The 15,409-nt window shown below is 45.2% G+C and overlaps 1 protein-coding gene across 7 annotated transcripts in view; it reads left to right on the forward strand.

Annotated features, from left to right (window-relative positions):
- The window catches only part of CRYZ (crystallin zeta), a 30,752-nt gene that overhangs the window by 910 nt on the left and 14,433 nt on the right, over positions 1-15,409 (forward strand). For 3 of the 7 annotated variants that reach the window (XM_029618027.1, XM_029618035.1, XM_029618034.1), the window contains exons 2-8: positions 6,357-6,526; positions 7,135-7,271; positions 7,491-7,672; positions 9,610-9,713; positions 10,128-10,280; positions 12,843-13,006; positions 14,188-14,239. In XM_029618027.1, coding sequence (XP_029473887.1) covers positions 9,618-9,713; positions 10,128-10,280; positions 12,843-13,006; positions 14,188-14,239 — 465 coding nt within the window. In that variant the 5' untranslated portion in view covers positions 6,357-6,526; positions 7,135-7,271; positions 7,491-7,672; positions 9,610-9,617. Of the gene's footprint in view, positions 1-6,356; positions 6,556-7,134; positions 7,272-7,490; positions 7,673-9,609; positions 9,714-10,127; positions 10,281-12,842; positions 13,007-14,187; positions 14,240-15,409 lie in introns of all 7 variants that reach the window. The other 4 variants (XM_029618028.1, XM_029618031.1, XM_029618032.1 and 1 more) reach the window with 4 other exon arrangements.

The following is a 15,409-nucleotide window of genomic DNA, read 5'->3' on the forward strand; positions in this document are numbered from 1 at the left end:
ACCCAGCCAGCCAATAAGTGGACTGCAAGGGATGTTCCCTGACCCTGTTCAGGAACTACAGGCAGATGGTACCTGAGTGCAAGGGTAGGCCCAGAAATACAATTGGGCCGATACAGGAATCTTCGTGGGAGAGCCGGAGATTGCCCACTCTCCTGGGTGCGTGATTCAGGAAGCCCAGGTATGCCAATTAGGGCCTGCGGTAAAAAGGAGGCGCTAGGGACACTAGCACGTCCCTAGCGCCTCCTTTTTGACAGAAGCGGCGGCTGTCAGCGGGTTTGACAGCCGACGCTTAATTTTACCGGTGTCTGTTGTCAAACCCGCTGACAGCCACAGGTTTGGGAAACGGACGCCGGCAAAATTGAGTGTTCATTTTCCAACCCACGGGCAGATTTTTTTTTTTAGATTTTTAAAAAATTTTTTTTTAATCTTTGTTGCTTCTGACTTAATATCGCTTTGATATTTAGTCTGAGGGTGTACAGAAAAGCAGTTTTTTCTCTGTGCCAGTTGAAATTAACTCCTGCCTTTGGCAGGCATTAATTTCTGAAAGTAAAACGTGTGGCTTGGCTGCACATCTTACTTTCTGTATTGCGCGGGACTAATAGGCTCATCAACATGCATTTGCATGTTGCGGGTGCTATTAGTTTCGGGGGGGGGGGGGGGGTTGGACATGCATTTTCCACGTGCTATTACCCCTTACTGTATAAGGGGTAAAAATAGCACGTCAAACACGCATCCAAATGGGGGTTAACGGTGTGCTCGGCCTGAGCGCACTTTACTGCATCGGCCCAAATGAAAGGCAAAGCTCCAACACCTCCTCCCAACTCAAAACTCTCATGAGAGAGCTGATTTAATTAACTCACAGGAGACTGGCCATCCCAGCACTCAGCTGTACCAAATGGCTCCTCCCCCTACTCTAATTTATACTGCTTTCTGAATATAGGAATACCCAGGACTTAATGGTAACATGATTGTAGTGTCCATAACACATACATATATCTCAACTCACTATTCTGTTATTCAACTACTAAGAAAAAATGTTTACTGTTCACAATACTCTACTGTTCCCAACTACCATGTTAACGCCATTTGATTGTATGTTAATTGCATATTTTGTAAACCGTTATGATGGCTCTACCGAATAACGGTATATAAAACTCTACAAATAAATAAATAAACCCTGGCGAGAATGTAGAGGTGCTGGACTGTTGGTTATATTTTAGAGGTCTCTAATCTTCATTTTGTTTCCTGTTCAGATTTCACTTTCATATGAAGTCGTGTTACTGACCTTAAAATCTTTTAATCTGTTGCCCACCTGGTGTAACAGCTCCCTCTCTTTTTGAATTGTTCACCTATTCTAATGTTGATCTCTCTAAAATACCTTTGCTTGGAGACTTCAATCTTCACCGTGATCAAAACCCTCAGTTATCAGCTTGTGAACTTTTTCTTAGAGATGACAGCTGCTCATGGGTTGAAGCAAGTCATCAAGGTTCCCACCCACAGAGCAGGGCATATGCTTGATGTATTCTTTCTCAATCCATCAAGCGTTACTGTTAATTTAGCAAACACACAGTGATCACAAATGTGCCTTGGTATGATAATTTTCTAATTAGTGTCACTGTTGGGATTACAAACTCTTCTATCAATTCACATTCTGATCGGTTACCTGCCTATAGTGAAGGTCACATTGATTCTGATTTGTTTAAGAAAAAGTGCTGAACATCCAATATGTGTCACTTAATGACCTGGTTGATAACTTGCATAACACCATTCAAAATCTTACTGATGAATTGTCTCCTTTTGAAACCAAAAATCATAAAGCTTCCCCACCATGGTATAATAATAAAACCTTGCACACCATTAATTTCAAAAGAGTAAATCCTAAGAAATGTAAGTTTGATAGAGATCCAGAAATACGACCAAAAAAAATAAATAAAAGGATACAGGGAATGCAATAAGTTGATATACTACAGATCTAGCTGGAGCTGAGTTACCAGAGCGCCTTGTCATTGGTGTAGTCAAGAATTTAACAGGGATGTGCATTCGTTGGTCTTTAGTCCATTCGTTTCATTCTTTTCGGCCTGTGTGAGAAAATCTCGCGATCAGAATGTACGCGCACAAAACTGATGGTAATGCGCATACTCGCCAATCAGGAGATACACGCACACAGCCAAAACTTATGAAACGAATGCACATCCCTAGAATTTAACACTAGAGAATCAGGCCCTCCGTAGAGTTGAAGCCTGCTGACGGAAGCATCATACGAGAGCGAACCTAGAACTGTATCATTGGCTTCTTTCCCAATCCAAACGGCGTCTAATTTTGCAAAAAATATTACTGTAACCGTATTAAGAACCGTGGGCATAACATTTGTGAGCTATACTGCACAGCGAAACATCTTGTCACTCCACTGACCAAAGGCAGTGACTTTCCACCAGCTGTCTCACTTTTAGATCTGTGCAAATCCATGTACTAGTTTATTTACATACCGGATTACAAAATCATGTGCCATTTTTCCTTCTGATGGTCTGAGATTGGGAACAGATGGTAATACGCCCTTAGCATGTTGGGATGAATTTGAAGAGGTTTCACAAGTTGAAATACTAAAAATAATCAGTAGATTAAACACATCGTCTTGCGCTCTCAGTCCCATTCCTCAAAGTGGCCAAAAATGAAATTGTAGAACCAGTTACGAATAAAATCAATCTCCCATTGTAATCTGGCAGTCTTCCAAATACACTGAAACGAGCAGCAATGGGACCAGTTCTAAAGAAATCCCTTCTGCTGATTCATCTGAATTCTGTAACTTTAGGCCCATCTTTTCATTGAAGTTTCTCACAAAAATAATTCAATCTGTATTCCTGATGCAACTATCCCAATTCCCTGACAACCGTGTCATTCTCAGTCAAAACTAATTTTGGATTTAGAAAATTTCATGGTCCTGAAACTCTGCTTCTGTCCAGCTTTGATTCCATACTTTGAGGTTTTGCTTACGGTAAACATTATATGTTAATATCCGATAAGATTATATCAGCATTTTGCCACTATCGCAGAATTCTCATTGCTCATCTCATGGATATTTGGGATAGTCGAATCAGTTCTACCATGGTTCAAATCGTACCTCCATAATCGTAAGCAACGATTCAGACTATCCTGCCGCAGCATGTATTCGAGGACACACATGCCCAGTACTACACTCGCTGCACTGGTTACCAGTGCAGTGGCGGATCCAATACAAATTAGGTGGTAATACACAGTCTTCACACTGTCGCTCCCCCTGGATTTCTTCAACTATGAGATTATATGCTCCATGAGCTTTACATTCTGTCAGTCAAAATCTCCTAGACCAGGGATGAGCAAACTGGTGGGAGACTCTGACTGCCCAATGAGGGAAGGGAAAAAAAAATGATTACACTGTCTAGTCTCTATGCTGTGGACACGCACTGCAAGCTCAGGAGGGAGGGAGCTGCCAGACCATAGTGACCTCATTGAAAGCAAGCCATGGCTCAGCCATGTATCTCTCTCGGTGAGCTGGGGCCCAGGGGGAGAGCTGCTTACTCTGTGGTAGAACTGGGCATGGGATGTTCAACCGTGCAGGAAGAGCCGCCACCCTCTGGCCTCAGCCGGGGAGGAGTTCCTGCTGCCGCCAGGACCCTCCCCAGGAGAGAGAGATCACAGCTTAGTGCCTGCCCCGAGGGAAAGAATTGGTGAAGCAGGGGGGGGGGGGGGGGGGCAAGAAGGCCAGAGAGGAGGCGGTGGGGAAAGGAGAATAAAGGCAAAACGTTTATTAAAAAAAAGTTAAATGAGCAAATTAAAACATTAGAAAATTAAAAAAAAAAATGAGTAAAACTAAGAAAAATAGTGAGAAAAATTATTGAAAACAGTAAAAATTAAAAAAAATGGGCAGGGTGAGATGGACTTCTCAGTTCCTGAAACTTTGGCTGGCACTTACAATTTTTTGAAAGATTTTCCAGTGCTTACCATTATGGTATGTGGACTGTGGGTCTGCTGTGCTTTGGTCTTTGTGTGTGTGTGTGTGTGTGGTGTAGTCTGCCTGCCTGCCTGCCCGTGTCTCTGGTGTGTTTGTGTCATGTCTGTGTCCCTCTGTGCGAGTGAGTCCATCTGGGTATGGTGGGTGTATTTGTCTGTCTCTGTGCCTGCCTTTCTGTGCCTGTGTGTGAGCTGACTTCTCTCGAGCCCTTGACCACTCGCACGCACGCACCTCTCCCATGTTCTAGGACCTGAATGAGAAGAGACTTGTCTTGTCCTTCTGGATTGCTGGGTTTGAAGGGCTGCTGTCTGGAGACCTCCAACGGTATTTCCCCTCTGACTCCTAGGTGCCCGGCTCCTGGCTCTTGTAGAGACTCGACATGGCCGCCTGGTGAGATTTTGCTGGGAGCCTGCCTGAGGGCTGCCCATGATGAGGGCTACCCAGTTTCAGCTTCCTCTCTGTTTTTTTTTTTATGGGGGTAATTTTCAAAAGGTTTCAGTACATAAAATTGGAAGTTGTGCATGTAAAAAGTGTTTTGAAGTATGTATGTAGAAATTTATTGTATAAATGTTAAAGGGGCAGGTTAGGGGCATTTCAGGATGCCCAAGTTTGTATCTTTTTAAACTGTATCTGTGCATACATTAACGAACTTGTATGCATAAGTACATACCTGTTAATTGAATCGTGGAAGTGAAATTGCCCTTGGCTTTTGTCTATAGTTCTTGGGTAGGAGGGCTGGGTTAAGTGGTGGGGGGTGAAGGCAATGTGCTGGAGAGACTAGGTAAACTGGTGGAGGTGTTAAAGTGTTGATGACAAATCCACACAAGTAATTAATTTCATATGTGGAGTATGTGCACACTTTATAAAATACCCGCCTCTGCACATTTAAGGGCTTGAATTTCAAAAGCATTTACTAGCTTAAAATTAGGTTTTACACATGTAAATTCACTTTAACTGTGTAAGTGGGCTTTTGAAAATTTGCTACAATACCTTCCCTTGAATTGTCCATAGGATTTACCCACGTGAATGCACTTTACACATGTAAATGGCTTTTGAAAATTGTTAACGGTATTGTGTAACATTTATGCGGGTGACTTCTTTGAAAATTCAGCTGTATCTGTAGTAGTTGATTATTTTGTTGGGACACGTGTATGTAGTTTTCTAAAATAGGTAGAGCACGTGTGTGTGCGTACTGAAACATCCATGCGTCGGAGATGCCCCTGCCGCACGGTTTACAAAATGCGGGCATGACTTTTAGATGTTCCACTGTATGTGCTGGACACCCTGCGAGCTCCTGGGCTGGTGCATCATTTGATGCTCAGATGTCTGCCCAAAGGCAACATGCAAAGGGCAGAGTGGCAGCAAGAGTGGCAAGAGCATTGAAGGGCACCATGCAAGGGGAGCAAAGCAGCAAAGGTGGCAGAACCCCCGCCAGGCACTGACTGAGGGACAGAGCAGCACAAAGAGTGCCAGGAAGATCCCACTGCACCAGGAGAGGTGCAGAACAGCCAAACTGGCACCAAAAGGGGTGTGAATAGCCTAACCCCCTCCCCCGTAGAGGGGTTAAAAGGGTGCCAGCGTGTGCAGGAGGTCTCCAAGGGTGACGGAGCCATCACAGAGCAGACCCCCAAGGGCAGCAGAGGAGATGCTGCTAGACGAAGAAAGAAACCCCCCAGAACAAAGCAAAGTAAGAGCCGGGAGAGCTGCAAAACCCAAGATGGACAGGGCGTGGGCGTCAGAAGGGAGATCTGGGGGTGGGGCCTTAGGGAGATGAGAGGGCCTGGGTCCCTCCCACCTTAGCGCAGGTGGAGGAAGGAAGTGTGGTCCTGGCCTTTAGAGGCAGCAAGAGGAGCCGGAGCGACTAGGTAGCCAAAGTTATCAAGCATCGTTTTTCCCAACTGCAGTGTGGGGGAGGGAGTTGCTAGGCCGGGAGAAATAACCGCAACAGTTAAGCAACTTCGGCATTTGGGACTGTGTAAAGCTGCCGCATGGGAGGTTGGCAGCACACCCTACGCAGGGTCGAAGCCTTGCAGGGGCCTTGAATTTGGTTTCCTGCTGGGCTGGTTGCGCTGCGGACAAGCAAAGTTTTAAGAGAGTTTGCAACATTGGAGGTCAGGCCTAGGCCTTTCGTGGTGGCTGGCTTTCACACATGCCTGGGTCTGGACATTATCGCATATGGACTGTAATGGGCGTAAGGCAAGCATGAACAACCAGTGATAAGTTATCCCCCCTGTCACTCATGGGATTTTGGAGTGGGAGAATTGACAGAGGAAAGGAGAGAGAATTGTTGGAAAGCGAGGGGTAGTACTGTGGATGGAGGATACTGGAGCATGCAGAGTGAAGTGTGCTTATTAAGAGTTTTTTGCAGAACTCAAGCAGCGGGATACTGCAGCGGGAAACTACCAGCTTGAGTGCAAGCTGTGTTCTGAGGCACAAGATATCGCACCAAGGCACCATCAGAGGAGGAAAGCAGCAACAAAAGTGTCCGGAATAATCCAAGGCTTCAAAAGAAGGCACCAATAACGGTGGTGAAATAAAGTCAGAGCATCTGATTTCCTACAGATACAGTAACTTTTTATAAAATGTTTTAAACTGTTTCTAAGAAAACTAGATACTAAACATGAACAGAGCCAAAGGCAGGCCCTGACCATGGTAAGGGTGCTCGTAGTCTCCTGGATAGTGATCGCGTCATGCAGTGCTTCAGACTCTGAGGGTGAGGTCTAGAAGTCTTCCACACTCACCGAGCAACCACCATGCCTACTCGCAGGAGCTGTGGCCCCTGGCGATTGGTGTTGCAGGCATGGAGGACCCCATCCCATCAAATGTAGCTGCCGGGCACTGCAGGCTGGCATGGAGGGGCCCACCCTTTACTCTCACTAGGCTTCTTGGCTCCTCCCGTACGGTCGCCACATCTGGTTCGATCCACCCCTGAGCAGAGCCGGCTATCTGAGAGGTAGAACCTGGGCTTCGTGGCTCTTGTCAGCTGGCATATGTTCAGCACATGCAAAATATGCACATTAATAACCATTCGATCAGCAGATGTGAGCTGCCATGTACAACTTTTGTTCAATACAAAGACTGGTTTTTTTTTTTTTTTTTTTTGTTTATACATTTCTAATGAAACATCTTATTGGTTTACAATATAGGTCTTCAAATCATGTAAGTCCAATTCCTGGTATTCTTACATGGCGTACATTTTCGTGAATTCCTGGCATGAGTGGAACAGTTTTGCGGTGATATAAGCATGCAAAGGCTACAGGACGGAGAAACATAGTGGCTTGCCGTGAGTTTAATGTAATTTTATTTAGAGCCAGCCAGCTGTCCGAGCTGTGACAGAAGCCAGTCCCGTCACATAATATTACAGATCAGCAGTCCTCTCTCCCTGTGTACGTGTGTTGGTGCTTTAAATGTAGGCCGCCCTGACTCCACGTCTGTAGGTGTTTCTGGTTTCTGCCCTTTGTCCTCCAGTCTGTTTTTATGCCTAGTTTTCTTTTTCTGTCAGAGGAATTGGAAGTACGGAAGGAGGAGACTCCAGTAACATCTTGGAAGTCTGACCTGAGTGCTCCACTTCATGGCCCCATGGGAGCTCAGGAAAGAAATCAGTTGAACTGAATCGTCCTGTGTCTTGTTTCTGTGCGATGGTTAAGCACACCGTGGGTCTCTGCAAACTTGCTGCTATTTGAGGTAAAGAAAGCAAACATTTCACGAGACTTTTCTCTAACCTGTGCGACACGAGGGCGAGTGGCCATTTATGCTTGTGAGTTGGCTGAATGCGTGTGCGGGGGGGTCCGTGGTGCCCCTGTTTGGGTGCCTTCAGGGGAGGGGTTCCAAGGGGCGAGTTTTGGGTGAGACTAATATAAATAACACATTTTACTTTCTTTACAGACTCTACCCACACATAAAGCAGGTGCACGTGTTGGCAGGGTAGACCGTACGCATGGCACTCAAAGCGAAAGCATGCAGTGCTATCTTAGAAAACTGGTGCAAATCCCGTGGATAGAAAGGCCTTTCCCAGTGCAGGGGGTCTGAAAAATTGCCTCCCCTCCTCTCCTTGCACAGACAACTTTGTGTGGTTTCTTTAAATCCTTTTGTAGGTTATTGCAAGAAGAGAGGTAGCACGGTTAACTTCTTTTTTTTTTTTTTGTTTGGTTTTTTCCATCTACAATAAATGCAATGCTCAAAATACGGGTTTTTGTTTTTATATTTGATGAATGTTGGGCATTCCTGGGCCTACAGCTTGTTGGCTTTTCAGGAGATCCGCCAGGAATATGAATGCGAGAAAGCTGGCGCATGCTCGAGACTGGGCGCAGGCCAATTCAAACGCCGCCTGTTCGTAGCGGGCCTCCTGAAAACCCAGACTGGCTGGTGGGGGTCCTCGGGACAGGTGTGAGAAGCCCCCCCCCATCCCTATAGCAATAGCAGCTCATGCAGAGCAGGGTTTGGTGCGCCGCTTCAGGAGTGCTCTGCTAGCCAGGCCGTGAACGCGCGGTCACGGCGCCGCTCCTGAAAAGCTGCCCTGACTGTGGGCCCTGCTGTGATGGCGGGTGCAGAGAGCAGTGCCCGGATGACTTGAGCCCGCAGGTGCGGCTTCCGCTTACCGCCCATCCTAGGTGTAGGTGTGCGTCTACCTTTTTGAGTTTTTAGCTTTGTGGTTCGCTATCAGTACTCCAGATCGGACATTAAATTAAATGAGGTGGTGTCTGCTGGGTCATGTCAGAAAATCTTTTCTGTGGGAGCTTCTCTGGTCAGATGCCAGCCTGGAGCTGAGAAATCGCAACTGAACCATCTAGTTAGTAACTCTTAGATTATTATTTTTTTTTTAACTTGCAGGTTCTGCCTGCAGAGGGTGCTGTAGACACATCTGAGCATTTGTGACTTTGTGCTTAGCTGCAAATGATTGTGAAAATGCTGCTGAGGTGGTTTTGTTTGTTTGTTTGTATTTTGGCCTTTGCCGTGGCATTGCTATAACGATCCCCTAACCTGACTGACCAATCAAAATGCAGAGTTAGTAATTCATATGCACAATATATGTGAATGCATATAACAGCTCATCAGCAGAAGATTACATTGGGGGGGGGGGGTTATTTCCCAGAAGGTTGCCCCGCTAGCAGCGCCTTGTTACATGGCAGGACCCCACCTCTGGTTCCTTTTTTTTTTTTTTTTTTTTAAAGCAATGTTAACTTTTCTCCGAGTTTCTTCTCTAATCAGATTGCTGCCTCTGCTTTCCCCCCAAAACATGCAGAAACTGCCAGAAGGGAGGGCAACCTTTGTTTATTTATCCCCCACTCCCCCTACCCCTTGACAAATTGGGAGTCTCTCGTTTTTACATTGGGCCTTTGACATATGGTAATACTTCCAGCTTTTTGACTGCTGGAGGTATTTGACGTGCAAACCGTCACAATAAGCTGCCCCGAACTGCCTCCATGTGTTTATATTTATTCCTGTCCAGGGCCTTCCGCCTCCCCTCCCCTCCGTGCTCTCTGTAACCCGAGAGCTGTTGCCCTGCACAGCAGGTCGGGAGGTCAGGGCTCGGGTACACGTCTGGCCCCTCTGGGGGGGGGGGGGGGGGATCGGGGTGTGTACTGAAACCTTACAGTGTGTGTTTCCCCTGATTATTGCAGCCGGAAGAATGTTGATGCGGGCTGTCAGAGTCCTGCAGTTCGGTGGGCCCGATGTGCTCAAACTCCATTCAGATGTTCCTGTACCCAATCCAGAGGACAATCAGGTGGAAATGATTAGCGTTTTCTGCAATTATCTTCTTATTTCCAAGTAATCTCTAATAGGCGACTTGGTTCAGCATCCAGAGGGGGAACTCTCTCTGTTGTCAGAACTCATTTTTCCCCCAGAGTGGCCTGATATGATCAGACTTAACTCTGTCTCCGTAGTAAATTAAAATAAAACGAAGGACAGACCTAGGAAAGCATTGTCTGATAAAAATTATACTGTAGTAATTAAAAGCATCTGTAATGCACATAAGGGAATGGCATTTCGAGTATCTTGGATCAGACGTTCATAATCCTGTTCTGTAAATAAGCCATCAGTGCATGCTTTTTCTAGTATTCTGGCATTTTAAATTTTATTATATGCAGCAGACAAAAAACAAAACAGTACAAGTAATAGATTGCCCTTTTGCTTTTAGGTTTTGATAAAAGTCCATGCTTGTGGGATAAACCCAGTTGAGACTTACATTCGGACTGGGTCTTACCTTAGAAAACCAGCATTGCCCTACACTCCTGGATCTGATGTGGCAGGCGTGATTGAAAGCATTGGAAAAGGTGTTGCAACTTTCAAGGTGACCTATGTGCAGTTTTGTTCCTTGTTAACCTGTGAATGTTTAGCTGGAGGTGGTGATAACCTGGTGGTGGTCATACAAGACATTTGGATCTGTGAACCACACGTATTCCCTTGTCAGATGTGACTGCAAGGCTGAAGGAAAGTAATCCTAAATAAAATATTCTTCAAGGCAGTTAAAAAAAAAAAATAAAAAAAAAATGCAAACAGCAGTTAATTTGGACTTTTTAAGAAATATCATGCAAGTTGCTTTCTCAAGAGCCAAATTCAATGAGTAGGTGATTTGTTTTCCTCACATTATGATATTAGTTTACATAAGATAATGAACAGTAACAGATTCCTGAACTGTCCTCATTAATTATCTTCAGGATTATACAAATGAGCGAAAAACTATTACTGTGGAAGGTGCTTAAGTAGCCTACATTTTTTTTTTGTTTTGTTAATTTTATATTTAAATAGCACTGATGCAGGATAAACATAGCTAAGTCCCTGCAGGGAAGCGACAAGTGATTCAGGCCAGCTTCCCAGATGAAAGAAGCTGACCGGATAAGCCTACAAAAAAGCATTCATATTTTTATGTCCTTTTAAATTCTAAGAGCTTGATTTTGTTTTTCAAAAGTATTTATACACGTAAATGGGTTGTGTTTGTTTAAAAAAAATAATAGTATGCGGAGAAGCGATTTGGGGCGTACTTAGGAATTCATTTCCGGTGGTTGAGTTGGAGGGAGGGAGGGAGGGAGGGAGGGGAGCCATTCACTTACCCGCTTTTGATTCTTGAAAGTTGGCAACGTAAACGTACGCCGCGCGCATTCACACCTGTTCCCAAGCAGGCCCCCATGCGTGTGTGCGTCAGCCGCACAGGGCTGTGCGTGTCAGCCGCACAGGGCTGTGCGTGTCCGCCCCACCACCGGTTTTCAAAGCAGACGTGGCGTGTAAGGGCCACTTTCGCGTGTACCACCTTTTTTTTGTGGTCTGTTGTAAAACTATCCTCGTATTGTAGTATGCCAGCTAGTAAAGTTGTAACGTGTCGGCTTCACTGGGAAAACCTTATCTGATAGTTCTGGCATTAAAAATAACAAAACAAAACTGTTGTCCCAATTATTTGTGTTTAACTGGACCCTGCTCCAAATTTTTCTGGCAAGATGGATAACATATGTAAAATAAAGATGGGTCAGGTTAATGAGACTTATTGACCAGTTATTTTGTTTTTAGTCATGCTTATTTTGCGATTTGAATTGTATATTTAAAGGTGAATTTTTAAAAGCTGGGCACACCCCAAAATTGGGAGAAGTGCACGCATCTAGCACATCTGTGCGTCCACTCGATTTTATAAGCCACATGCATGCACGCACAAATACCAATGCATAAATATCTCACGTGGGGGTGGGGTGGGGGTGAGGGGGTGGAATATGGGCAGGGCCAAGAGATAATGCCCAGTGCGCACTCCGGTATATTTTAGCGCAAAGTTACTTCTGCTACAGATGAGGCGTAAGTCTCAATGAAACTATTTCCAGGCATCTGTGAAGCGTTTGAGGGCTCTGGGTTAACGGGGGGGAGGGGGGGTGTAGGCTGAAGAACCAGTTCTAGACTGGGCAAACTGGTGGACGGACTGGTGAAACTGGTCATGGGCTGGACACGCATCTGTTATAAAATTCCCTCACTTGCGTGTTCCAAAGTTGTCTTGCGCTGTTGTGTGCGCACGTGCTTAAAATTAGGAGCAAACATATGGGTGCCAGAGCTATCTTATAACGTGCGCATGGATGTGTGCCCAGAATATAAAACTGCCACATATCTGGCTGCGCCCATATACACAAATATATGGGCACCTGTTTGAATCTTATTGCGTAATGTTTATTGTGCATCGCTTTGAGCACTTTTTATTGGAGATGGCAGTTTATAAATTTGAGATCATTTTTGGCCATTTTGGTACCCTGCTAGCTTGGGGTGTTTTATTTAACTGTACCCAGGAAAAAATTGTGGCCTTGTCATAAAGTTAGGAGTTATAAGTTCCAGCTAAGATGAAAGTGTGATGAGGAGATGTTGGTTTGCTTGTAGTTTTGAAAAAAAAAAATGCATCTGTTTTCTAAAAGAGATAATGTGCTGTAAAGTCTGGAAGGAGGAAGAAAAAAATCTGGAAAACTACTTGCAAAACCTTCTGCAAAAGTGATTGATGTAATAATGTTTGAATCACTTTCTAGATGTCAATAAATCGCCCAAAGCCATGTAAAAGTTCAGTGGGACTTTTGTCAAAAAAGGGCAAACGCTTCAGGATTGGGCCAACACTTTGCTTTCCTGGTTGTGTGTGTGTGTGTTTTTTTTTTTTTTTTTCCCTATGCAATTATTTTTTCCCTTCTGGACATTGCAAGAAATAATCTTTTCAGCAGAGTAAGCACCACTTTGTTACATTTGCAGGTCTGAAATTTTGCAAGATAATATAATACCCTTTGTGCTCTCTCATTTTCTACAAAACTGAAATCTTGGCCCTTCGCTTTCGGACTGGCAGAGAGACCTGGTGCAGTGGTGTGAAGGCCTTAGCTGAGCTTTGTTTCGCTCTCTCCTCCAGAAAGGCGACCGAGTTTTCACCACCAGTACCGTCACTGGGGGCTATGCAGAATATGCCACGGCTTCGGTCCACGCAGTTTATCCCCTGCCAGATAACCTGAGCTTCAAGCAAGGAGCGGCCATTGGGATCCCCTATTTTACTGCTTACCGAGCGCTCTTCAAAAGGTAAGGGATTACAGTTTTGGCACGGTCTAATTTTTAAAAATACCTTTAAGATGTATGAAGCTTGTAAAACACATGAAAACGTGTAGTTAGAAGTGAGGTATAATTTTGTGTTGGTTTATTAACATTTTAACTTTTGTTTGAGAGTATTGGGATGGTTTTATTACGCTCCGACAGCCCTCCTCATGATGAGATGGAGCGCGCACACAACTGACAGTTTTTTGAATTGTGATGTCAGGGCTGTGTTGGGAGTTCATGATGTGAGGTCTTGACGGCTCTTTGGCCCTGTTTGGGAAAAACATATCGCAGGTTTCTCCTGATGCTACAACTCCTGTGTTTGCTGATAGCATCGGTTCCTGTGACTTTGATGTCACTGCAGCTTTGGAGTATTTAGCAGCGATATGACAAATGACCCCTAGCTCCTAGAAAATAGCAACATAGCCCGCCGTTAGCTACAGGAAACCAGTGCCTTAAAAGATTTAGAAAGGGCTGGCCAGGTGGCTGAGGGGAGCAAGGCAGAGAGTCCCCGAGCTGGGTCTCTCACACACTGGGTCAGCTGGGGATGCGCTGGAGGTGGTGGCGAGAAGTCCATCCTTGTGTAAGGGTAACACTTAGTGACTGGATTCAGGGCCTGTGATTTGCAGGGTTCCAAAAGCAGCCCTGGTGCATGGCCCCTAGCTCATGACCACTCTTACAGTGCCCAGTGCTTTATGTGCTTTGGGGGAGGAATGTAAAATAGGAGAAAAAGCCCGGGGTTGTTGTAAATGGAGGATCATGGTAGCAGATCCCAGCTCTGCTTCTGATTGAGCTGGAAGTACAAATGAGCAGGAGGAAACTGGGGGGGGAGTTTAAAAAAAAAAAAAAAAAAGTAAAAGGGATAGGCCAGAAAAATAACCTAGAAAATTAAAATAATTGTTCTTCCTCATGGATATAAGCGCTTTTTTTTTTTTTTTTTTTTTTTATATTAAAGCCATGATCCATTACTAATAGAGACTGGGCCGTCCTCGCTCCCCTGCCCTGCGTGCAGATTCTGGAAATAAGTCTGTACTTTAAACATGCAGAGCTTCCTTTCCTTCAGCCTTGCCAGGAGGTATAGGAGAATGTGAATTTTCAGAGCACAGGTCTTCGCACAGCACGTTGGATCATTTTCGGTGCTTTTCATTTTTTTCCCCTTTGTGTTCTAGAGCTCAGGTCAAGCCAGGGGAACGCGTGCTGGTGCATGGAGCCAGTGGGGGTGTAAGTATCCATTTCAAATCCACTCTTCCCATGCAGATTTAGCTTGCAAAGGTTTACCTGGACTTTCCTTGTGCTTTTACCTCTCATTCTTCCTGTCGGGCTATTCCAACCCAGAAATGGCTGTGCTTTCACTAGCGATACAGACACCTCTCTGTTTGTATTTTACCAACTTCAGTCTCGCATTTTGATGTTGTCAATAGAACCATACGCTTTTTTTTTTTTTTTTTATTTGTGTGTTAAAAATGTTCAGCTTAGTCTATAAACACACAAGCAGTAGTACTGCATATATTTATGTATTATTATATTTATTTTGCATAAGTCTTGGGGGCATTTGAGCACCTTCACATAGTAAGTAAAAAATATTTCCTGGCTCCAAGAGACACTGAGAGCCATCAAAATTTGTAATTTGATATAGAAAATCCAAAATTATATTCTATTAGTTCCTTTTCTGATGATACCCTAACAACTCCTGGGTCTGCCTGGTTTAAGCTGCTATTTCTCAAGACCTGTAACCTCTCAGTCCTGCAGACTAGATGGTCGGCCAGCTCATCTACCTCACACTCCAAAGAGTCTGCAGTGTCAGGGCCCGCAAATTGACCCCTGACGATAAACTGGTGCTCAGCAGCTTTGCACCTCTTAGGCTCTGCTCTGTCTCAACTGAGGAGGACAGAGCAGAGCCCGGGAACTGACCCCCATTTTTTTGCATCCCTGAAACTCTCCTGCATCGCCTCTCCCATCTCAGGGGCCCGTCGGTTTGAGGGGCCCCCTTCCTCGCGCTGCCACGGCAATAGCGGATCCCACAGCCCCGTTGCCGCTCTGCTTCCCCCAGCACGACACTCCTCACCATGGCTGCGGTTTGGATGGCTCAGCTCACCGGCCTAGTCTACCGGACAACAAAAGTTCCGCCTCAGAGATAACGCCACTCGGCAGCTATTTCTGCCAGAAGTGAAGGTGTGTGAACCGGAAGTTCTCTGTCTAATAGCTTCTACTCTCAAAACTTCCAGATACTGACGCTCGTGGTCCTACATGGCTCATGCCCCCTAATAGGGGTGGCAATGCAACCCGGCGGGGGGGGGGGGTGTGCAGGCAGAAGGTATCTAGGGCGCCTAATCCCCTTGCACCGGCCCTGAGAAACCGGACTCTGACATAACCAGATCACTTGCAGTTAGC

This window comes from Rhinatrema bivittatum, chromosome 10 (genome assembly GCF_901001135.1).
Source record: "Rhinatrema bivittatum chromosome 10, aRhiBiv1.1, whole genome shotgun sequence".
In the NCBI taxonomy this organism is placed as follows: Eukaryota; Metazoa; Chordata; class Amphibia; order Gymnophiona; family Rhinatrematidae; genus Rhinatrema; species Rhinatrema bivittatum.